General features: G+C 45.6%; 1 protein-coding gene across 2 annotated transcripts in view; it reads left to right on the forward strand.

Annotated features, from left to right (window-relative positions):
• Positions 1–23578, forward strand: part of IGF1R (insulin like growth factor 1 receptor) — a 192405-nt gene that overhangs the window by 141883 nt on the left and 26944 nt on the right. For both annotated transcript variants that reach the window (XM_028707238.2, XM_077918992.1), the window contains 8 exons: positions 541–667; positions 4456–4694; positions 8768–8935; positions 14525–14729; positions 18991–19277; positions 21670–21806; positions 22067–22226; positions 22996–23101. In XM_028707238.2, the coding sequence (XP_028563071.1) occupies positions 541–667; positions 4456–4694; positions 8768–8935; positions 14525–14729; positions 18991–19277; positions 21670–21806; positions 22067–22226; positions 22996–23101 (1429 nt within the window). The remainder of the gene's footprint in view (positions 1–540; positions 668–4455; positions 4695–8767; positions 8936–14524; positions 14730–18990; positions 19278–21669; positions 21807–22066; positions 22227–22995; positions 23102–23578) is intronic.

Below are 23578 nucleotides of genomic sequence, written 5' to 3' on the forward strand. Positions count from 1 at the left end.
GCATCAAGGACACATTCCAGCCAGGCAAAAACGCTCAACGCAAAGCAGGGCTGGTGTGGGGTGTGGCCTGAATAGAATCTTGAGGTCCTGGCAAAGAAGCATTCAGGCCTGCATTTAGTTACCAAGCCTGAGGTTCCTTCTCCCTACCTTTATAAGGCTGATTTACACATTCACATTCCTGTAAAGGGGGGGGGGTGCATTTGTGCTTACAGGAATGTTTTACCTGTCACACCTTAAGTGCCAGACACCCCCCACCCCAGGCCTCTCACTGCAGGAGAAGACAAAGGCCATAACCCCTCTAATCTCCAGCCAGTTTTATCAGTGGAAAACTCTTCGGAAAGTAGGGTGATCCATGATATTCCTGAGTGTAAGTAGACCGTAAGTGCTGCTCTGCCAATTTGTAGCCTGCGCTACTAAAAAGTAAAAGCAGAACAACGATAGAATTAGAAATGAAGTTGGAACCTTAACAAAAATCCTTGCATGTGTTAACACTTACATATTTGTGACACTTCAGCTCACTTGCTGTCCTGCGTTTTTCAGGTGAAAGCCACATTCTGAAATTCATTTCCAACACAACCAGGAAGAATCGGATCATGCTAACCTGGGAACAGTATCGCCCCAAAGACTACAGAGATCTGATTAGCTTCACCGTTTATTACAAAGAGGCGTGAGTATGCACATCTCCGGATGATACCACTAATGTGTGTGTTTTGCGTATGTGGGGTGGAGGGAGGAAAGGGTAGCAAATTGTATGAAGGATGCTACTGATTAAGTAAAAAGAGGGCCTGGATCTCCATGCAGCTCCTACTAAAGACCACCAAGTTGAGGACAAAGAGCAAATGCTGTTAAACTATAGCAAGGGTTAGATAGCATTTTAATTGGGTCCTTTCGCCAAAGAGCTTTATCCCAGGTAGGCTGAGTGAGGTGCACATGCGTATGAGAGACTGGTGTAAGGTGAAATGAAGTCTCACCAGTTGAGGTTTTCCAAGGGTATATATACAACTGTTTAATAATAATAATAATAATAATAATTTATTATTTATACCCCGCCCATCTGGCTGGGTTTCCCCAGCCACTCTGGGCGGCTTCCAACTGAATATTAAAAACAGTACAGCATCAAACATTAAAAACTTCCCTAAAGAGGGCTGCCTTCAGATGACTTCTAAAAGTAAAATAGTAAAATAGGAAGAGAGTTTAAAGTTGTGTGGTGATTGTTCATATCATGTACCTATAGCAAAAAATGTTTGCAACATGAAAGGGTAGAGCACCTCTTGAATACAGTGGCGACATAACGTTAAACTATGGTTTGTTGCAATATGGTTGAGCCTGAAGATGCCTGATCAAAGTGTTTGGCTTGTCTGCTCCACTTTCTTTCTCTTCCTACACTGGAGAACGACAAGCTGCTAAAGAATCCCATTATGTTTAAGCCAGGCATCCTGGTTTAAATCACTCTGCTTAGTTTATCAAGTCAGCTTTATAACCCATGGTTTGATGTTGGCTTTCTATGACAACGACAACAACAACAATTTATTTATACCCCGCCCATCTGGTTGGGTTTCCCCAGCCACTCTTTTGTGAAATTTTTATTCCTTGGTGTTTTTCAGACTCTCATGTCTGCTTTGTTAACCTTGCTGCCTGTTACTTTGGAACCCGCCACCCTATATTTTCTTCTATTACCCATCTTTTCCCTTGCCTCTTTTAAATTTTTTCTTCTTATTTCTGACATTGTAAGTGGCCCTGTCACTTTCAGTATGTAAAAAGCTATGGAATATCTTGCCACCCACAGTACGTTTCCATCTTGGCTAGAATTTTCCCCATCCCCTTTCTAATATTCCTTTCCTTTGGCTGCATTTAGACATAATAATAAACTCAATAAGGCTTATGATAGGAACAATAGTAGATGAGCTCACATGCTCCTTCCTCCTCCAGCACAGCTTTGAGGAGGCAATCTGTAGCCTGCTTTTGATTAACCACAGCTCAGCATTGCATCTGGACTGTGAAATCTGGTTAGTTATTGTTTATTGAAGTGAGCCACTACCATAAACCATGGTTTGAAGTTGGCTTCCTTAAGTAAACCATATTCGAGGCTAACCACAGTTTGTCCAGGTTCAGTCATAATGCTAAACTGTGGTTAGTCAAAAATAAAAATGGAATCTTCTGATTTTGTCATAGTTGTAATGGAGGAGTGGGGAGTATGAGAGCCCAAGGCTTGGGTAGGGTTGTTCTCTTAATGATAAATCATAGTTTTACTCTTGAATGCAGTCAGCGTCTCTTGTGCACCTAGATTGTGACTCTGTGGGCAAGGCCTCTTAATTCTTCTGTGTACAGTGCTTTGGTGTAACCTAATATTTTTACCATTGTTGCTTCCAAAACTTTTCAAAGTTGCGTGTAAAATAGTAGTTTGTGTTTCAGCCAGGAGTGGGTGATGAGCGATCCGTTTAAATAATGCCACTCAGTTGACTAAACAAGTTTCATTGACAGTAAAAATCTGTCAAAACAGTGGTTTTCTTTTAAATATTGATCTGTTCCCCTTTGTTAAGCACTCATTAAATATAATTAGTGATTGTGTATGTATTTTGACTAATAATAGAAGGAGACTGAATCCATGGGGTCCTGGTGGGATGGACGAGGGCAGCCTTTCTCAACTGGGTGCCATCCAGATATTTTAGATGGTGCCAGTGGGAGCTGATGGGAGTTGTAGTTCAAAGCCTCCAGAGGACACCTGGTTGTGAAGGGCTGGATTGAAGGGCCATCTTTTTTTCCTCGTAGCAAGATTGCTTATGACATTGCTGTTTTCAAAGAGTGCCTCTTGCAAAGCTTGCAGGATGGTGATGACAAAGCGGTTGTCCCCCCATCTTACAGAGGGTAGACTGGCCTTAACCAGAAGTCAGGCATTAAGGCTATATTCACACCATACATTTAAAGCACTGTGATATCACTTTAAATGATCATGGCTACCCCTGGAGAATCCTGGGAAGTGTAGTTTAGGGTGCTGAGAGTTGCTAGCTGACCCCTATTCCCCACCCCCCTAAACTACAGTTCCATGTGAAGAAGGATTGATTGTTACTCTGGGGATTGTAATTCGGGGGGGGGGGGAGAGATTGGGTCTCCTAACAACTATCAGCACCCTTAAGAAACAGAATTCTTTGGGAGAAGTCATGGCTGTTTAAAGTGGTATAAAAGTGATATATGGTTCAGATGGGACCTATATGAGTGATGTGAAGGCAAGAAATTGAAGAGCAGAATGAGATGGGTGAATCTTCACAGGGGCTGTATAATTTTGGATAAGAAGGAAGTAATGGAGTTTTCAGACCATTGACTAGGGAGCTAAAAGAGTGCAAGGTTGATAGATTTAAAGCAGGAGAGGGTGGAAGGTAGACTGGCACCCGCTGAGAAATCTTGGCGCAATCTTCAGTAGATCATCAAGGATTTTCAACATAGCAACATCAAACTGACTTTTCAGCTGCCTAATTTAGGTTGGAAATAAAGAACGTGATCCCTTCTGTGAGAGGACTGTGGGCTCAGCTGAGTTCTAATGCTGAAGACAAATCTTTAGGCTTAGAATGTGCTCAGAGGCAGCCTTGTGTACCCTTTCCATCTGGTCTGTTTGGTAGATCTTGGGTTCTGGGCAGGGGGAGTAGATCTGACAAGTTCTGCCTACCCCTGAAGTCTGCCCACCTCATGAGTAGTCAGTCTATTGTAGGAAATAAATTCTGCCAGTGGTGGTTGTTAATATCACGTCAGCATTGTGATGATCCCACAATCATAAGGGAGGAGTGCGTTCCCCACCTCCCTATATAAAAAAAGTAGTGTTGGGACTAACCATCCAAGTCCACTGTTCGACAGTGGAATTTGCTGCCAAGGAGTGTGGTGGAGTCTCCTTCTTTGGAGGTCTTTAAGCAGAGGCTTGACAACCATATGTCAGGAGTGCTCTGATGGTGTTTCCTGCTTGGCAGGGGGTTGGACTCGATGGCCCTTGTGGTCTATTCCAACTCTATGATTCTATGATTCTAAGTCCTTTAGTGGAGGCTGCAAGCATGCATCTTGTCCAAGAGGAGTGGGAGGTTCTCTTTATTTCTTTCTTTTCTTCTTTTGCTTTAAGTCTGCTTTAGCCAGGGAGTGGCTGAATAAAAAGCTATTTGCTTTTGTCTTTAACAAAAAGCTTCATTTTGTGGGAAGCAAAAACAACAACGGTGGCCTGCCCCTTTTGGAGATCCCTTGTCATTTCAGTAACTTGCAAAGGCTTGGTTTCCTAAATATGAATAGAACTTGAGAAATAAAAACCTGGGATTCTCCAGGTTTTGTTTTTTTTATACTCCTATAAAATGCAGAAGTTTTATTATTATGAGTTTCATTGGGGGAAAGTTGGCCTGAAGCTTCCATCCTTAAAAGTTTTTAAAGCGATTTTTGTTAGAAGTAAAAAATTCACAGCCCTCTTTGGTTGCCTGTTTCCAGACCTTTCAAGAATGTGACAGAATATGACGGGCAAGATGCGTGCCGCTCTAACAGCTGGAACCTGGTTGATGTGGACCTTCCTCAAAATAAAGAAGACAATCCGGGGATTTTGCTACAGGCGCTTAAACCATGGACTCAGTATGCCATTTACGTCAAGGCTGTCATGCTCACTATGATGGAGAATTACCATGCTCATGGAGCAAAGAGTGAGATCGTCTACATCCGAACGAAAGCTGCAGGTAAAACAAAAACCCAAAATATTATGTCCAGTATTAGTCATATTCAGACATTTTCAAAATTCATGGAGGTGTCTTAACTCCATTAACTTTCAGAGGGTTTATTGTGAGTAAAACTCTGTTGAATACAACTGCGTGACAGCACTTGGTCCTGATAAATTATTTGCGCTTTCGAAGGATGGTATTGCTTTGACAGAGAGGGCTGTGTGCTTGGAAAACCAATCCACGATGCCTTCAGTGGGTAATATAAACTAACAATAAATCTCAAGTGTTTCGGCTTAATTAGGCTTTGGCTGCAAAACATAGATACTAGGATGCAACTCAGATTTTGTCCTGCTGTGTCCCAGTGGGATTTGCTTATGAGTAAATGTGCATAGTAGCATCAGGCTATTAGTCAGTACTCTGCAATTTATATTGGAAGGGGAGGTGTTGCACAGGTTTTCCAGCAGATGGCCAGAAGATACGGTTTGTTGGTTTTTGCAACATCTCATCCAAGCTTTGTTTAATTCAAAGATCCAGGGATTTTTGATATGAAAATGCAAAAACAAGGAGCAAAAATAGTCACTGTTGAATTTTAGAATCAGTTGCTTTAATGTGGCTTACCAGTACGAAGGCTGAATGCTACCAGGGCTGCAGTTTTTTCAGAAGTAAATACATTGCAGAATCAAAAGCTCTGGCCAGTTCATTCACACATATGCATAATTTGGTGCCCTTCTGTTGAACCTACATTGAAGTTTTGTAGAAGTTTGACCTGTGATGGCCAAGTCAGGACTTGGTGCTACAGTCAATGGGTGATGAATGAGCCTTCTCAGATTGTTATTTTTTATTTTATTAATTAATTCTTTTCAATACTTGGTATAGATATGGCATCCAACATCACAAACTCTCATAACTGACACTGAATACACAACATAAGGTAAAATAAAGGAGGCATAGGTTATATTATTATCAAACCAGTGACTAGAAATGCTTAGGAATTACATCTGAGCACGAGGGCCTTTGCAAAATTGGAGTAAATAATTGACCCTCTTGCTTATTAACATAAACAATGAGAGGTGTTGCAGGTAGTGGGGGAAGATTTCTGCATTTTGGCTTCTCTGGCCTGTCTGTTGCGCTCTCTCAATTTCTCTGTCACAGCCAATCTGCAGATTCTGCTCCAGCAACCTCTTAGACTAATAAAATGTCTGTGGTACGTCCAGTGCTGAGCAGCTTCCGTAAGTGCAGTTACAACTAAGAAAACAATTCACTCTTTATATTGCACGTTTCACATTGTATCAGGCAATATTGACAGTAAAGCTAGTCCAGGGTGCATTGAAAAAAGTTGCACTATAGCTGAGACTTGCTGAAGAACTCCTCACAACACTTGTATGACTGGACATTCCCACCACATGTGGAAATAACCAACCAACCTTTGCAACCCTCGATATTGTTCAACTTGGCCAGTGTAAAATACCATTAGGTTAACTCATCATAGCTTCCCTAGTTTGGGATGATACATTTTTTAAGGAGATATATGCCATATATCATTCCACACATTCTATGCTATCAGGCCCAAGCTTCCCTAAGACTTGTCGGTGTGGTCCTTAGATTTCTGATGCCTCTGTGCTTCCTGAATTCTGGTTGAGAGAGGATAGAGGTTGTGTTGGCTAGGTGATGGGAAAGTGCTACACAGCTGTACTTTGGAAGTCGAATGGAATCCATGCTGGAAGTCCGTTTGACTTCCAAAACATTCAAAAACCAAAGTGCAGCTTTGGAAGCTGTGAAAGCCCTGTCGGACGCTCAGCTTCCAAAAATAGTTCACAAACCGGAACAGGGTTTGCGGTGTTTGGGAGCCAAAACGTTCGAGAACTAAGCCGTTTGAAAACCAAGGTACGACTGTATTTGTGGGACCAGCTATGGTGAGGTTGGGGAAAGTTTAGTGCTGAAAGAGGGAAGCAAGGAGTCATCCTAGCTGCCCCATGCAGGTAGGTCTCCAGTGACAACAGATTTTGATGTTTCGTGCGCAGGGGCTGTTTTGCTTGTTAGCACATCAGGCAGCTCCTGCAGACCAGTGATGGCTTTAACTATACAACGCTTCTCCACCTTGGCCTTGCCAGAACTTAATTGTATCCAATACAGGGCTGTGTGTGGAGAGGTGATAATTGTCCGATTAATCAAACACAGATAAATGCCCAACAGCATTTAATCATCTTGAACGAAGTCTCTCTTAATTGAAAATGGAAATTGTATCTGATTCAGTGCGGAAACGGGATTGATTCTGGTTCTGCTGCACACAGGGATCTTTGTGGGGGGGGGTATGCATGCCATTCTCTGCTGCATACACTTTTTGTGATAAAAATAAGTCTCATTTCTCCTGAAACAGGGTGTCTGATGCTTTGAAGTTCTGTGCTGTTCCTCTTTAAACTCCCCATCCCCTCCCAGGCTAGCCGGAATTAAATATGTTACAGTTATTTGCATTACTAGAGTCCTGAATGTGTTTATTTTTAGCTCAGAATCTCATGTATTAAGAACGAGAGTATGCACATCCCTGGCCATATTTAAAGTAGCACAAATTATTATATTTGTTGTAAATTCCCTAATTTCCATTTTTCCTTGGAAAGCTAAGAGTGTGCACAAGGATTTCCCAGTGGTCTCCAATCCAGGTACAGAGCTTCACCAATTCTGTAGCGCTGGGTACACCTAGACCATTTCCTGGGCTAATCTGCTTAGTTGGCTATGCCTTGATGCCATTGGTTTTTTTAAACGTCCCTCCTTCAAAGAACCCTTTGCACGTCAGGAATTCCTGTGCGTTGCAGAGGGAATGGCGTAGCATTCTGGGGAGCTTCCTAAGATGCATGCTGTGTTCATATGGGGCACTGATTAGACCTCTCGGGCCCTCCCCATTGTCCCATGTGAACCGAGAGTGCATCCCAGTGCATAGTCAAGCCCCTTTTGTGGGCTGCATGTTGCTGGAGGGGGCAGTTGTGACAGGGAGAGAAGCCAGAGGCTGCCTTTCAGAGAAGCTTCTCTGACACAACCAATCTTCTAATTAAGGAACATTGATTATGCTCCCGAGAAACCACAGGTTCCTTTAACGAGTGTCAGGTTCATTTGGGGGCATATGAACCTGTGTTGCTTTGGAACAGCCTTTGCTGACCTTTTTAGGCATAGGAGCACAACTGCCACAGGAACCTACAAATATCCATTTCATGGGGGGTGGGGATTGGTTATGCTCAGAACTACCTCCACCCCACAAAAAAGAGGCAACCCACCCCATAAAATAGATAAAAGCAGGATTACCCCCCTCCTCAAGCAGGCAACCCCTACCTAGTAAGAAAAAAAGGCTAAACCCCTCAATTTTAAACAGAAGCTTAAAATTACTGGGCAGGAGGTGTTGGCAGGCATTTCCATTCCATTGTTTTGCATTCATTGTACACCACTTAGAGACTATTGTAGTGGACCAGTACATTAATAGTCTAAACCAGGGGTCTGCAACCCGCGGCTCCGGAGCCGCATGTGGCTCTTTTACATCTTTGCCGCGGCTCTGGGGCGGATACTAACGAGGGGAGGAGGCGCATTGTGCGCCCCGACACTCCTCACTGTGGCGGGCGCTGTACTGGCTGTGATGTCGCATGGGGGCGGTGCGTGCGTTAGTCACGCACCGTCCCGACGTCACCTTCCCGCCCGCTGTCAGATCGCGGCTCCAGAGATATATTTGTTTTAAATGTCGCAATGGTTTTGCGGCTCCCAGTTGTTGTTTTTTCTTCGGAAACGGGTCCAAGTGGCTCTTTTTGTCTTAAAGGTTGCAGACCCCTGGTCTAAACCCATAATAAATAAATAAGAATGTGCATGTTGGGTGCCATGTTGCCCTACATTTGTACTTTAGCTCTGGTGAATGAGCAAGGATATTATTTTATTATTATTTATTAAATTTGTAGATCTGAGAGCGGTTCACAACATATCCTGCATGGAGAACGTTAACAATGGTTTTCTTCTCTGTAAATATAATCTCGTTCTGTTTCTGACTTTAGGAGGTGATAATCACCTTGCAGGAATTCTAATTTTCTTCTTTTCTTATGTCCCCCCGCCCCCCTTAGTACCATCTGTTCCTCTGGACGTCATTTCAGCTTCCAATTCTTCCTCTCAGCTGATTGTGAAATGGAACCCACCCACTTTCCCCAATGGCAACCTCTCCTACTACATTGTGCGGTGGCAACAGCAGCCTCAGGATAGTTACCTTTATAGGCACAACTACTGCTCCAAAGGTGAGACCAAGGTTGAAATGCCCTTACACAATTTCAGGGTGCCTCCTCATCTTATCACTTTGAAAATTCCTAAGATTGCAAAGAGCAAGGATAGGGAAATCTTTTGCCACCGCCCCCCCTCCCCAAGTTGTGGGGTTACAACTCTCAACAGTCTTGAATGTTGGCTTTGCTACCAGCAGTCAATGTGAGATGCAGTTCAGCAACACCTTGGTTGCTGAATTATATCTCCCTTGGTTCATTGTGGGGTCAATAGCAGATGTAGTTCAGCAACATATGGTCTTTTAGGGAAGGACCATAGCTCAGTGGTAGAGCATCTGCTTTGCATACAGAAGGTCCTAGGTTCAGTCTCCATCATCTCCAGGTAGGACTGGGGGAGACTTCTGTCTGGGGCTGATGGGAGTTGGAGTCCACCAACTTAGGGAGAGTACCAGGCTGGGGAAAGGCTGGTTTAGCTTCTCAAAAATCGGCTGCAGATCATCAAGATGTGGTCTACACATGCAGTAGAGTGAAGTAGCAGAATGAGCTGTACCGCTCCTTTGTCCTACAGCTGGTAGGTACTGTTTTTGAGTATTCCTCCATATTACAAACAAAAGGAATCTCCTTGCAAGTTTAAAAAATGGAATGAAAATTCTAGCACCCTAGAGAAATTCTAGTTCTCATTTCAGGGAATTGGAGAATGCAGAGGAAAATTTGTAAGTGTGATTTCCTCTGCCTGGAGGCAAAAGTAGTATGGGGTGCCTCCATACTGCCAGTATTTCATGGGAGTGATTGAGTAGCATACCAGAATTTTAGGTTTGTGCATTTAAAGTGGATTAAAGTTCCCCGACATCCTAGTACAACAAATCCACTTAAAAAAGAGAACATGGAATTTTTGCAGTTTGGAAAGTGGTAGAGAAATGTATTGAAAAGTGTAAATATCCCACAAGCAAATCAAGATGAATGTGGGATGAATGCTTTCTCTGGGTCTCTCTGTAGAAGCTGCTGCCAAATTGGGTTATTATCAAACATTTCTTCCTATTTGTTTGCAGGGCAGTTAACTTCCACTTCTACTCACTTCTACTCAACATGAATGGGAATTCTGAGTCTCATAGAAGCTGCTGCCAAACTGTGTTATACTGCCATCCGGCAGTCAACAGGCAAAATAAGTTTAAAAATACAAATAATTCCTCTGTAGCTCCTCCCTGTCCCTTCTGGAGCCAGTTTCTCTTTTCGTGCATCGAAAGCAGTCATGTAAGACTCCTGGCTCCATCGTCAAATTTCAGACATTATCCCTGATTGCTTCTCCCTTTCACCTTTGTTTGCCTTCATTAGAGCCCCTTCTGGCTGACCCCCCCCCCTTTCTCTTTTTTACTCATAACTTTGTTAGTTAGCTCCAGTGTGGCTTCCTCCAAAGCATTTTCCTGCTCTGCTTTTAAGCGTCCAGACTCATTTTTACTTTCATTTTCCACTGGACCTAGATGAGTCTTCCCTCTGCTCTGCTTGTCACTGCCTCCCACCTTGCCTTAAGCCCATTGATCTGTGCTCTCAGCCCGTCTTGTCCCTGCTCATAGCAGCCTCTCAGCTCTGCTTAAGCCTTAGCCCAGGGGCAAGTGGGGGGGCGGCGGCAGAGAATTCAGTCTCTCAGCTATGCTTAAGCCTTAGCCTACAGGCAAGGGAAAAATAAAAAAGAATTCACTTTAAATATGTGCAAGGTCTTAAAGAAATCAGCCACATCATGCAGGGAGCTAATGACTGCTATACTGCAGTTTTCTTCCTTACAGGCTAAGGACCCAGCCTCTGTGAGCAGAACTTAATGATGACACCCCCCTACTCTGTTGACTGCATCAGTCTTCAACCATCCTTTCCACTTCTCAGCCTTGATGTCAGCTTTTCCCCTCCCTAAGGGTGCTCTACAATGAATGCTTTAGATCCAGAGAGGGTATGCAAGTAGTTTCCCCCTGGCTGCTTTCAATCTTGCCACCCAAGGGGGCACTGTAAATGGAAGATCAGCAGCTGGCATGACCCCCTGCTCCTATGGACATGCACTCAATCAGAAGGGCAAGGAGGCAGAAGAGTTTCGGGGCAAATAGGAAACTCCAACTCAGCCTACTTGCTGCTCCCTTCTGCAAGTGTTTGGAGAGTTCCCCCTCTCTCCTGGGCGGTCCTCTAGAAATCCCACAGAAGCACAGTTTTGGTTTAGCAGCGCATAGCTCCCTCGCAAAAACTATTCCCTCTGGCAGCAGCATCTTCTGCCCTTGGCACACAGCTCCAGACTCCAGCTATGCCTGATCTGCACCCAGAGTTATTGTACTGGCTTTGCTGGTAGATCTGGCCAGAAATGCAGTTATGTCTTCCTCCTCTCTTCAACCTTAGGTCACTTTCAATCCTTCTAGTTCTGCTCCTCCTACACACCAGGCCAAAAGATGGTCTAGAGTGTGACCTTCCCGTAGGGTTCCTCAGTCCCTCCCATGGGGCTCTTCTTCCCCCAAAGATCAGGAATCAGAGCATCTCTCCTTCAGTGAAGAGGGTGTCAATTGGAGTAGTGAATTAGAAGTGGAGGAGTCAGAATCTGATAGATGATTTCAGGACTCCCATTACTTCATGCTTCTAGGCAAGGCTAAGGAGACACTCAAACTCATTGATCTTCCTGCAGCCACTCCTACTTCTGCTGACAAGGTGATCACAGCGGCCCTTGATACTAAGCCTAAGTCCAGGATGAAAAAACTTTCTGCAGTGGTTCCAAAAATTATCCAGTTAGATTTTGACATGCTCTGGCAGGGGATCTCAGTCCCTCCCAAGGGGCTGTGCTTCCCCTGAAGACCAACATTTAGATCCTCAGATGATGAATCCAGATGGTGATGAATGGAGTGGACAATCTGAAGTACAGTGGTACCCCGCAAGACGAATGCCTCGCAAGACGGAAAACCCGCAAGACGAAAGGGTTTTCTGTTTTGGAGGCGCTTCGCAAGACGAATTTCCCTATGGGCTTGCATCGCAAGACGAAAGCCCATAGGGAAATGCTGGCGGTCGGGAGCAAAGACTTTTGCCCACAGCCGGCCTTCAGAAGAGGACCTCTTCTGAAGGCCGGCGGGGGGCAAAAGTCTTTGCTCCCCCCCGCCTGCCCCGGGCGATCTTAAAATGCTGGCGGGCGGGAGCGAAGCGTTCGCTGCCGACCCCCAGCATTTTAAAATCTCCAAGGGACAGCAGAGAAGTCTCTGTCCCGAGGAGATTTTAAAATGCTGGGGGTCGGGAGGGAAGCGCTGCCGACCCCCAGCATTTTAAAATCTCCCCGTGTCCAGGGAAGGTTTTAAAATGCTGGGGGTCGGGAGGGAAGCGCTGCCGACCCCCAGCATTTTAAAATCTCCCCGTGTCCAGGGGAGGTTTTAAAATGCTGGGGTTCGGGAGCGAAGCGTTCGCTGCTGACCCCCAGCATTTTAAAATCTCCAAGGGACAGCAGAGAAGTCTCTGTCCCGAGGAGATTTTAAAATGCTGGGGGTCGGGAGGGAAGCGCTGCCGACCCCCAGCATTTTAAAATCTCCCCGTGTCCCGGGAAGGTTTTAAAATGCTGGGGGTCGGGAGCGAAGCGCTGCCGACCCCCAGCATTTTTAAATCTCCCCGGGACACGGGGAGATTTTAAAATGCTGGGTTCGGCAGCGCTTCGCTCCCGACCCCCAGCATTTTAAAACGCTGTTCCGAAGGGGGGAGGGGGGGCGGGATCACCTGCCCCAGCCGCCCCACTTCGGAACGCTGTTCCGAAGCGGGGAGGGGGGGCGGGAAGACCTGCCCCAGCCGCCCCACTTCGGAACGCTGTTCCGAAGCGGGGAGGGGGGGCGGGATCACCTGCCCCAGCCGCCCCACTTCGGAACGCTGTTCCGAAGCGGGGAGGGGGGGGCGGGAAGACCTGCCCCAGCCGCCCCACTTCGGAACGCTGTTCCGAAGCGGGGAGGGGGGGCGGGAAGACCTGCCCCAGCCGCCCCACTTCGGAACGCTGTTCCGAAGCGGGGAGGGGGGGCGGGATCACCTGCCCCAGCCGCCCCACTTCGGAACGCTGTTCCGAAGCGGGGAGGGGGCGCGGGATCACCTGCCCCAGCCGCCCCACTTCGGAACGCTGTTCCGAAGCGGGGAGGGGGGGCGGGGACACCTGCCCCAGCCGCCCCACTTCGGAACGCTGTTCCGAAGCGGGGAGGGGGGGCGGGAAGACCTGCCCCAGCCGCCCCACTTCGGAACGCTGTTCCGAAGCGGGGAGGGGGGGCGGGAAGACCTTCTGAAGGCGGGCAGGGGGCGAAAGTCTTTGTCCCCCCTGCCTGCCTTCCCAGGGGCTTTTAAATCGCCTCGGACAGCGGAGAAGTCCTCCGCTGTCCCAGGGTTTTTTAAAATGCTGGGGGTGGGAAGAAAAGCCCTTGCCCCCCCCCAGCCTTCAGAAGAGGTCCGGGGACAGACTGTCCCCGGACCTGGTCTGAAGGCGGTTTCCCTAGGAACGCATTAATTGATTTTCAATGCATTCCTATGGGAAACCGTGCATCGCAAGACGAAAAAACCGCAAGACGAAGAGACTTGCGGAACGAATTAATTTCGTCTTGCGAGGCACCACTGTAGTAGAATCAGACTCCTACCATCTGCTTCAAGACTTAGCAGTGTGCCCTGACCCCAAAGTCCAGGAATGTCTCGTGACCACTAACACTCTCTGCCAGGGAAAATGAGGGGTTACATCAGGTTCTGGGGGATTCTGCTAGAATTTCTCCAGGAGTTAGTTTCAACCCCGATCTCCTGCAATACATTGAAGAATCTTTCTTGGGAACTTCAGCAAAGTTTGTAGCCCTGCCACAGGGCACTTCCTAGCCAGCTGCTTCAAGGTCTCCAAACCAACCTAATGTTACTCCAACAGTTCCCCGTAGATGCGGGATAGGGGTTCTTAAGTCCCAGCTTGGGTATTCTGCTTCCCTTGGAGATCAAGACAGAGTGTGCTAGCAGTTGATGATGAATGGAGTGACCAGTCTGTTTTGAGGAATCAGAGTCCTATAAGCTCTTGTCTAGATGCCTAATACCTTCAACTGTTGCGTAAATCCATGGTAGCTAAGTAGGAATTCTTTGTGTTTATAAACATAACTTGCTATTTTACCTGTTGACCTCTGGATAGCAGTATAACAGAGTTTGGCAGCAGCTTCCACGAGACCCAGAAATCCCATTCATGGTGAGTAGAATGGTCTTTTTTGCCCTGCAAACAAATTGGCACAAATATTGGATAAAAACTAAATATAATTTAACCTCGCTCTAAGCCCTGAGCTTCTCCATCCATGATGCAGACAACACTGAGCTAAGTTATAAGTCTAACTGTATAAGGCAGTTTCCTGTTTTCCCAAGTGTCGCCACCCATGCCTTTTTTTGGGGTGTGTGTGTGTAAAATTCTTGCCTGTTTGTAAATGTTCTCCTGCCCCCTCTTCACTTAAAACCCTTCCATTGGGACTTGTACCACTTTAAGGGGAATAGAGAGGCAGTAGACCTTTGCATTTCCTACATTTGGAGCCGCTTTAAGCAGGCTGTCATGGGGCCATTCTTTCTCAGTTCATCTTCAGCTTCTGATTTCTTCTCACGTCTCTCTTTTTTTTTAAGATAAAGTCCCAATTCGGAGATACGCCGACGGCACCATTGATACCGAGGAAGCAACTGAACCTACCAAACCTGAGGGTTCTGGGGGAGAAAGGGGACCTTGTTGCTCCTGCCCAAAGACAGAGGCAGAGAAGCAGGCAGAGAAGGAGGAGGCAGAATACCGAAAAGTCTTCGAGAATTTTCTACATAATGCCATCTTTTTGCCCAGGTGAGGGGGTCCATTTCCAACACTCGACGGGGTTCATTTCTTTTTAAAAACTTTTAAATGAGCAGCCTTACACCCAGCATTGCTTAGGAAATCTGTGAAATGAGTAAATTGTGCACTTTTGAAATTGGTGGTTAAAATCAGCGAATGCAGTGTCGAACAGTTATGTCTGACATCCTGATTCAAGATGGCATCTGTTTGTAACCACAAAATACACAAAAACTTTTTCTTGATTTCAAGAACCTTCATGCAGAAAATGTTGCAGAATCTTTAAGAGGTGTCCAAATGCATAGTGAATGAACAACTTTCCAGAATATATAACAGATAACTTTTTGTTTTGTATTTTCTCTCTCCGCCGCCAGCTAGTAATATCGAAAACCCCTTTCCTACATGCTAGTAACAAAAATAAGTGCAGTTACCTTGAGCCTTGTAGGGTATGTGCCCCATGTTCAAAAGCCATTTTGTTTCCTCAAAATGTATACTTTGGGGCAGTTTTCACAGGATTTAAATGGCAATATTGCATTTTTTAAAATGACCATCAGAAAACATCATTAAGTCAATCAAATACTGAAGATTTTTAAGTGCCTGAGTGAATAATAATAATGAAGTTTTAGCCTGGTACATCAAAGATGACTCTGTTGGTGCCAGGAGGGCCTTCTTGGGGTGTGTATTCCATAGTTATGGCATAGACTACAGGCAGCTTGATTTAAGAGTAGGTGCTCAATCGTATAACTGGGTCCCAAGCCATTCAAAGTGAGCACCAATCTCTTTGCATTGGGGCTTGGAAGCAGATAACTGCTCAGTTAGGGACGCGGGTGGCGCTGTGGGTAAAAGCCTCAGCGCCTAGGGCTTGCCGATCAAAAGGTCGGCGGTTCGAATACCCACGGCGGGGTGCGCTCCCAGCGCCTGCCAACCTAGCAGTTCGAAAGCACCCCCGGGTGCAAGTAGATAAATAGGGACCGCTTACTAGTGGGAAGGTAAATGGCGTTGCCGTGTGTGCGGCTCTGGCTCGCCAGAGCAGCGATGTCACGCTGGCCACGTGACCCGGAAGTGTCTCCGGACAGCGCTGGCCACCGGCCTCTTAAGTGAGATGGGCGCACAACCCTAGAGTCTGTCAAGACTGGCCCGTACGGGCAGGGGTACCTTTACCTTTTTTTTTATTGTTATCTATTATTTTGTTGTTTTTACATTTGTTACTCACTTTATGGGAGGGAGCCTCAAAGCAACTTAACAAGACAAATAACAAAGAGAAACAAAAATAAATAAAACCATGTACAATACAAAAATTCCTAAGATGCTCATTCCAGTAACACAATGAAAATGAGAATTCCTACCCCACCTCACTGCAAGACCACATTGTTTCCTTTGGGATACTATGCAACCCATAGTATCCCAATTATTTCCTCCCCCCCCCCCCCCCGGCCCCACGCAAGAGAGGGTGGTAAACTTTCTCTACCATATTCACCCTTTTACACACTAAAGAGCCACTGCTGGTTATTTCCTTTGCCCATCACATTGGAGGGCTTTTTGCAGGGGTTACTGAACCTTTGAAGAGAGTTCCACAGCTTTGGATTTCCATGTGGTTGCCTTCAGAATAGTCTTAACATGGGGCATCTCCAACATGGTGCCTTGCAGATACTGTTGGACTCCACTCCAACTCCCATTAGCCCCATTCAGCAAGTCCAGTGGGTCAGGGATTATGGAATTTGTAGTCCAGTGCCAGCCAGAGGGCACCATGCTAGCTACTCCTGGCCTTACAGATGCCTAGGTGACCTGGCAAATGGTTTGCCTTTCTTTTGCCTAGATTTGAAAAGCAGCATTTCCCAGTAGCATTGCTGGAGATAGCATTTGCTTTTAGACTTGGGTAGCAAAACTTGATACTAAAATAAGGTTTCTGGAAAAGCCTGTTTCTCCTGCATATCAAAAGGCTCAGATGGAACTGATAGTGGCATATGGTCGCTGATAAGTGCATGTTTTCCTGGTTGTGTGAAGTTTATACTTGCTATATGCCCCATTTTTTCTTCTCTCTCTGGCTTTTTCCTCTCATTTCTCTGGGCCATTCACTCTGCTGTCATTCCTTGCCCTTCTGAGTTATCTAAGGAGCAGACTAATTCAGCCAATGGCAACCAGGGGAACTTCTGCCTGGCTCTGCCTTTCACAGCCATCAGCTTAGTTCCAATAGTCACTGCTCAAAGCTTTCTCCTGCCATGGCATCCTTGTGCTAATCAAATATAGATTTCTTATTTCAGCTGGTAGTTAATTTTGAAATTGTACGCGTAATGCCTTGGTGGGGGCAGGGGAAGCAACAGAATGCCGTGAGCATCTTGACCCTAGAAGAAATGGTAGCGAATGATCAGGTGTTGTGACAGTCTCTAGATTGCAGTTTTGGGTTGTGGGAGGAAGCAAGTGGGAACGATTTGCTAGCATGAGCCTTGACTGTTTCTGCATGTTTTCCTCCTCTTTGCTCAGCTTGTGTTCATAATTGGTGCATTTTTTCTTTTCAATGCTAGAAGAACCTTAGCAGTTGAGATGCAACTGCTAAGTCACTTGTGCTTGTAAGTCACTGAGCAGTTAAAGTGACTTAAGAACCCAGGATGTCAGGGAACTGTGAGATTAGGAACTGGGTGAGATTGCTCCCTCTAAGTGACTTGTTACTTGCACATGTCTGTCTGTCTGTCTCTGTCTCCCACCTCCTCTGTTTGTCTTTTCTTCATTGCTGTCTCCCGTGGGAGAGAGCAATTTGTATGTCAACACAGTCCCTATTAGACTGCTGCAGTACGTTTCCAGCCTCCTGCTGGAGCGTGCAACATTGCAAAAGCACCAAAGATGCCAAATAAAAGGGTTGTGTTCTTTTAAACACATCACCAGTTAGGTCTAGTCTCTTCATATCCTGCCCTTCCTCTCAAAGGAGACTCTGGTGGCAATCTAAGCTATCCAAGGCAGGTTATCCCAAGACCTTAAAGAAGGCTGGTCGTTCAGTTACGTAGCATCTGCTTTGAACACAGAAGTTCCCAGGTTCAATCCTTAAGTACCACTTGATCCCTTACAATCACCTTGATCACCGAGAACCTCTAATGGGGCATTTCTTATGGTTTCTCATGCCTCTGAGGGCCGGTTGGCCTTTAATAGAGACCGAGTCTTTGGTGTGGGCAAGCCCTGACCTAGCAGAGGTTCGGCTGGAATCATTCCTGCCTTTTAAAAAGCATCTTCTAAAAACTCTGTTATTCAAACAGGCCTTTGTTATTTGAATTTCTGTTTACCAGCCAATGTGTTTTTATTTATGTTTTTATTCTTACTGTAGTTTTGTGTGGTGTATACCACCTTGTATGTTTTTTAAAAGTGTGTTTTCTAAATATTTATATAAAATCCCAGGCATCTCCAGGTAGGGCTGGGGGGAAGCTCTCTGGCTGAAGCCCTGGAGGGCCCTTATGGTTGCTTAGAGACTTACACTTTGAGCCAGGAAGGATGAACACCCACCACCTATTGCATAGTGGTCTGAAGACCTCACTTCCCTGGCTACATTTGAACATATTTCTTATAGATAAAATGTCAGTCTGGGGATACCTCTTTGGACAGCTGGAGGTCTTACATTAACTTAATACATTTCTTGTAGATTAGATGTACTGATGTCATTGTATCGATGTGAGCTGCTGTTGGTTGATTAGTATTAGTATTATTAATGTATTAGTTATTTTTCTTCCCTTTCTTACTCTTTTGTTGTTCTTCTTTCTACTTCGTTTAATTTGCAAATAAAAAAATTAACCGAAAAGGAATAGCATCTGCCAGCCAGTGCAGGCAATAATTGAGCTAGATATGGAGCAAAGGTCTGGCCAGTGCTTTCTTGCAAGCATGCAATGATGGGATCTGCCTCTTTCCTTGATGATTGCTTGTCCTATTGCTGAACTTTCCATGGAGTTTGAAGTGATTCTGTTTTCCCACAGTGTTTTCTATATCATTTCTGCCCTCAGCTGCCTCCTTTCTGTTTCTCTTCCCTGTGAAATGTGTTTTATTGGGCTTGGATGAATCACCAATGTGAAATTTAACTCGGAAGAGACAACACCTATAAACAGAGAGTTCTGTTGAATGGGACGTCATGCAAGCTTTGGACATCTGTCATTCTTTAACCGTCCTAATGGTTCTCATTATTTTCTCTCAAAACACTGTGACTTCTGGCTACAAACGGGGTCTCTTAAATTTGCTTCCCTCCTTATAAAAGAGGGATGCTAATCTCACTTTCACTGACTTCTCTTGTTTCTCTGACCAGGCCTGACCGGAAGCGCAGGGATCTGTCGCCTGTTGCAAACACGACCTTTGCTCACAAGAACAGGACTGCCACAGCCCCAGAGCACTTTGCCAATGAATCGGATGCTGAGGAGGCCGAGATGGAGTTTCCCTTCTTCGAAAGCAAAGTAGAAGGCCGGGAGCGGACACTTATCTCCCACCTCTTGCCTTTCACGCTCTACCGTATTGACATCCACAGCTGCAATCATGAAGCTGCAAATCTCGGCTGTAGTGCCTCTAACTTTGTTTTTGCAAGAACCATGCCTGCAGGTACAGTTTTGAAACCTGGCTTAAATTCTCTCCTTCCTTCCTTAATCATAATAAAAAGAACAATTCCATCTTTATCTCTGCATTCAAAGCATCTTACAAAAAACCCACAAAAACCTGGCACAACGTTGTAATCTCAGACTTGCTTTCAAAAGGCAGTTTTAACTCCCTGTGTTGAAATCAACCTGGAAGGAGCATAGCTCAGTGTAGAACAACTGTTTTGCATGCAGATGGCCCCCAAGTTCAATCCCTGGCACCTCCAGGTAGGGCTGGTTGAAGACCAATGGACTACACTGACTGGCAGACACTCTACAGGGTTTCAGGCAGGGGTCTCTCCTAGCCTGGGAGAGACCCCTGCCTGACACGCTGTAGAGCAATGGTTCCCAATTAGCGATCCAGGGACTCCAGGGGGTCCGCGGAACACACCCAGGGGGTCCATGGCCCCATCTCTTGCGTCCCCTCCAACTAAATATTTGTCATTTTTGCATGGTGATATCAAAAATTTTATGGTCTGTTTTTTTGTTGTTTAGTCGTGTCCGACTCTTCGCGACCCCATGGACCAGAGCACACCAGGCACTCCTGTCTTCCACTGCCTCCCACAGTTTGGTCAGACTCATGTTTGTAGCTTCGAGAACACTGTCCAACCATCTCGTCCTCTGTCGTCCCCTTTTTCTAGTGCCCTCAATCTTTCCCAACATCAGGGTTTTTTTCCAGGGAGTCTTCTCTTCTCATGAGGTGACCAAAGTACTGGAGCCTCAGCTTCACAATCTGTCCTTCCAGTGAGCACTCAGGGCTGATTTCCTTAAGAATGGATACGTTTGATCTTCTTGCAGTCCATGGGAATGGTCTGTTTTAGTGCTGTGCAATTTTTCAATATATTGGCCAAAAACCACACCGCGATAACTATTTTGACCCAGCAATACATCTCTCCTCGTGTCAGGGAGAGCAGAGCTGCTGAATCCATGGCACTGCCAATATTGCACAGTGATCTCAGCTGGTAACACTGCTAGTCTGAGCTGCCTTCCCTGAGGGAGCTGATAATGCTGCAGCCTTCCCTCGTGTTGAGGGAAAACAGGGCAGCTGATTGTACACTGATGGAGAACTGGGCAGGTGATTGCCCTTCAAGGCACTGCAGTACTACCTTCCCCTGGCACTGAGACAGAGCAGCTTTTCTCAGTCAGTGGTTAAAGTAGCAGTAGCCACAGTGGACGTGCATCTTCGCTGGCTGCCCGACTGACGGCGGCTTAATGCCCCCCCATACTCTTCCCCTCTCACTCAAAGCATGCAGTGGAGGTAACTCCACTTCCTTCCCACCCACCCACCCACCCATCCAGTCTCTGTGACTGCTCCTTTCCTCATCCCCACAGCTGATCTCCCATTTCAGACGTCGTGATATATCGGAATATTTAGCTACTGATATATCACAATGTCAAAAACCAGATATCGCTCAGCCCTAGTCTGTTCTTTAGTATATCTAAAATCCTTTGCTTATTAGGGGCTACCCCGCATTTTGTTCAAAAAATTGCTTCGCAGAGGTAACTTACCATAGAAATATCAAAAAATTTAAAAGTAGGGGATCTGTGGCTTGGCTTTTGAAAAATAGGCGCTCCTTGGTAATTAGCTGACTGGGAACCACTGCTGTAGAGTGTCGGCCAGGGGTGTCCAAACTTTTTTCAAAGAGGGCCAGATTTGATGAAGTGAACATGCGTGAGGGCCGACCAAAGTTGTTGACTACCAGCAGACAAATATATAGTAAAAAATTAAGAAGGTAAAGGGACCCCTGACCATTAGGTCCAGTCGTCACCAACTCTGGGGTTGCGGCGCTCATCTCGCTTTATTGGCCAAGGGAGCCAGCGTACAGCTTCTGGGTCATGTGGCCAGTATGACTTAAGCCGCTTCTGGCGAACCAGAGCAGTGCACGAAACACTGTTTACCTTCCCGCCGGAGTGATACCTATTTATCTACTTGCACTTTGACGTGCTTTCGAACTGCTAGGTTGGCAGGAGCAGGGGCTGCACAACAGGAGCTCACCCCATTGCAGGGATTCAAACCGCTGACCTTCTGATCGGCAAGCCCTAGGCTCTGTGGTTTAACCCACAGCGCCACCCGCTGTGTGCCACCCACTCTGTGGTTTAACCCACAGCGCCACCCGCGTCAATTAAGAAATGGGTCCCCAAATGGATGTTGTGGGTCTGAAAAGGGTATAGATACCAGTTGCTGGAAGCCATGCAGGAAAAGAGTGGTATTGTGCTCATGTCCTGCTTGCCAGTTTCCCTTAGGCATCTGGCTGGCATGATGCAACTGGCTCTCTTTATGTTCTTATGACTTTAGCAATACCACGGTATGTTATTTGCCTCAAATCTTGACATTGACTCTTGCCTGCATCTTTTCGCAGAAGGAGCTGATAACATTCCAGGACCAGTAACATGGGAAGGGAAGGAAGAAAACGTCATATACCTCAAGTGGCCAGAACCGGTTAGCCCCAATGGGTTGATCTTGATGTATGAAATCAAATATGGGCAAAATGGAGAGGTAAGCGGGATTATAGGTCTTCTTCATCCAATCCAATTTACAATGTTCTTGTGTTTATATACAAAGCCCTGAACAACCAAGATACCTTAAGGATTGCCTAAGCACTTCTATCCCAGCCCAATCGCCAAGTTCATCTGAAGATGCTCTACTAGTTGTCCTCTGGGTTACAGAGCCTCAAGTCTCAGTGTCCTGCATGCACAAGCTGCATTAATAAAAACCATCTTAACTGCTTTTCTCTCCCCCCAAAAAAACTTCTGTAGGAGAAGCGGGAATGTGTTTCAAGACAAGAATACAAGAAACTTCGAGGAGCCAAACTGACACATCTGAACCCTGGAAATTATTCTGTCCGAGTTCAAGCCACATCCCTGGCTGGGAACGGATCCTGGACTGAGGCAATCTCATTCTATGTGCAGCCCAAAAGTAAGGATGTTTTCGTTGGTGGGGAGGGAAATAACGGACACACTGGTTGTGTAACTTCTTCCCCCCCAATATTTCGTGTGTTTGTTCTTTAGATTTAAGATTCTGAACTTTTTGCAGAAAATGGATGGTTGGATATTTATCCCAGATTGATTTGATTAGAAAGTCTGTGTTTCAAGGCAGATACTGTAGATGAAACATCAGATGAGCTGTGTCTTCTTTTTCTTTTTCTTTCCTCCGTGTGAGTTTCCTTGGGAGCAACAGCCAGCCACCCTTGGGGTTCCTCCAAATGATCTGCTTGTTGAACCTGAATCCCGATTTGAGCGTTCGTTCTGATAACATTTACAAGGAAGTTAAATTGAGCATTTTCAATGAGATTAAATGACATAGTGCCAAAGCATGTGTTATCCCACACTTTCCAGTGCCATTTCCCAATCACCTTCCTTTTATCAAAAAACCTCTGCTCTTTTTCAGGAAGCAGGTTTGTAGCACAGGACCTCCAAATCAGCTCTCGTAGTGCAGCTTGAATTTTTCTGATATGTAGTTGAGTCATACCCCAAAATACTGATCATCTGGAAGTGCTTTTGTAAAAAGAACGCTCTGTTAGGTGGCCCTGTGTTCTCTCTCTGTGTGTGTTATAATATATATATAAAGTTTGCCCAGCAGTAGCTATTTATGTTTCGGATAGGTCTAACTAGCTAGTGCAGCAGTAGAGATGCGCACATGAATAATTACCACCCTTTTATTTACTTTCTTGTTTTGATCGCTGCAGCACCGAATTACGGGGGTTTCTTGCACCTGATTATTGTTCTGCCCATTGCTGTCATTTTGATCATTGGAGGGCTGCTCATCATGCTGTATGTCTGTAATAAAAAGAGGTGAGGGTTGATATTTATTTGTATTTATTTATTGCATTTATATCACACTTTTTCCTCCAAGAAGCACAAGGGGGCATATATGATTCTCCCTCTCCTCATTTTATCCTCACAACAACATCCTCACAACAACACGACAGCCAGCATGTAGTAAGTCAGAAAGTAATATTGCCCTTTTCCTGATAGATTTTGTAGTCAGGCACAATGGGTTAAACCTTGTCATACTAGCCTAGACAAGGACAAATACATTGTGTGTTCTTCACCTTGCTATAATTGATTGACTCAAGCTGCTGCTGTTACTGTTGTTATTATTTTGTTCAGCTAACCTAGGTTCAATAAGTCTTGTCATTCAGCATAGGCATATTTGGGAAGTAACACAATTGATTCCCAACCTGCCAAATGCTTCCGTTGGGGTGGGTGGGTGGGTGTGGGTGTGAAAAGCAAGTCACAAACCAGAACTCAAAGGTGAGAGGACCAGAA

Source organism: Podarcis muralis, chromosome 14, assembly GCF_964188315.1.
Source record: "Podarcis muralis chromosome 14, rPodMur119.hap1.1, whole genome shotgun sequence".
NCBI classification, from domain to species: domain Eukaryota; kingdom Metazoa; phylum Chordata; class Lepidosauria; order Squamata; family Lacertidae; genus Podarcis; species Podarcis muralis.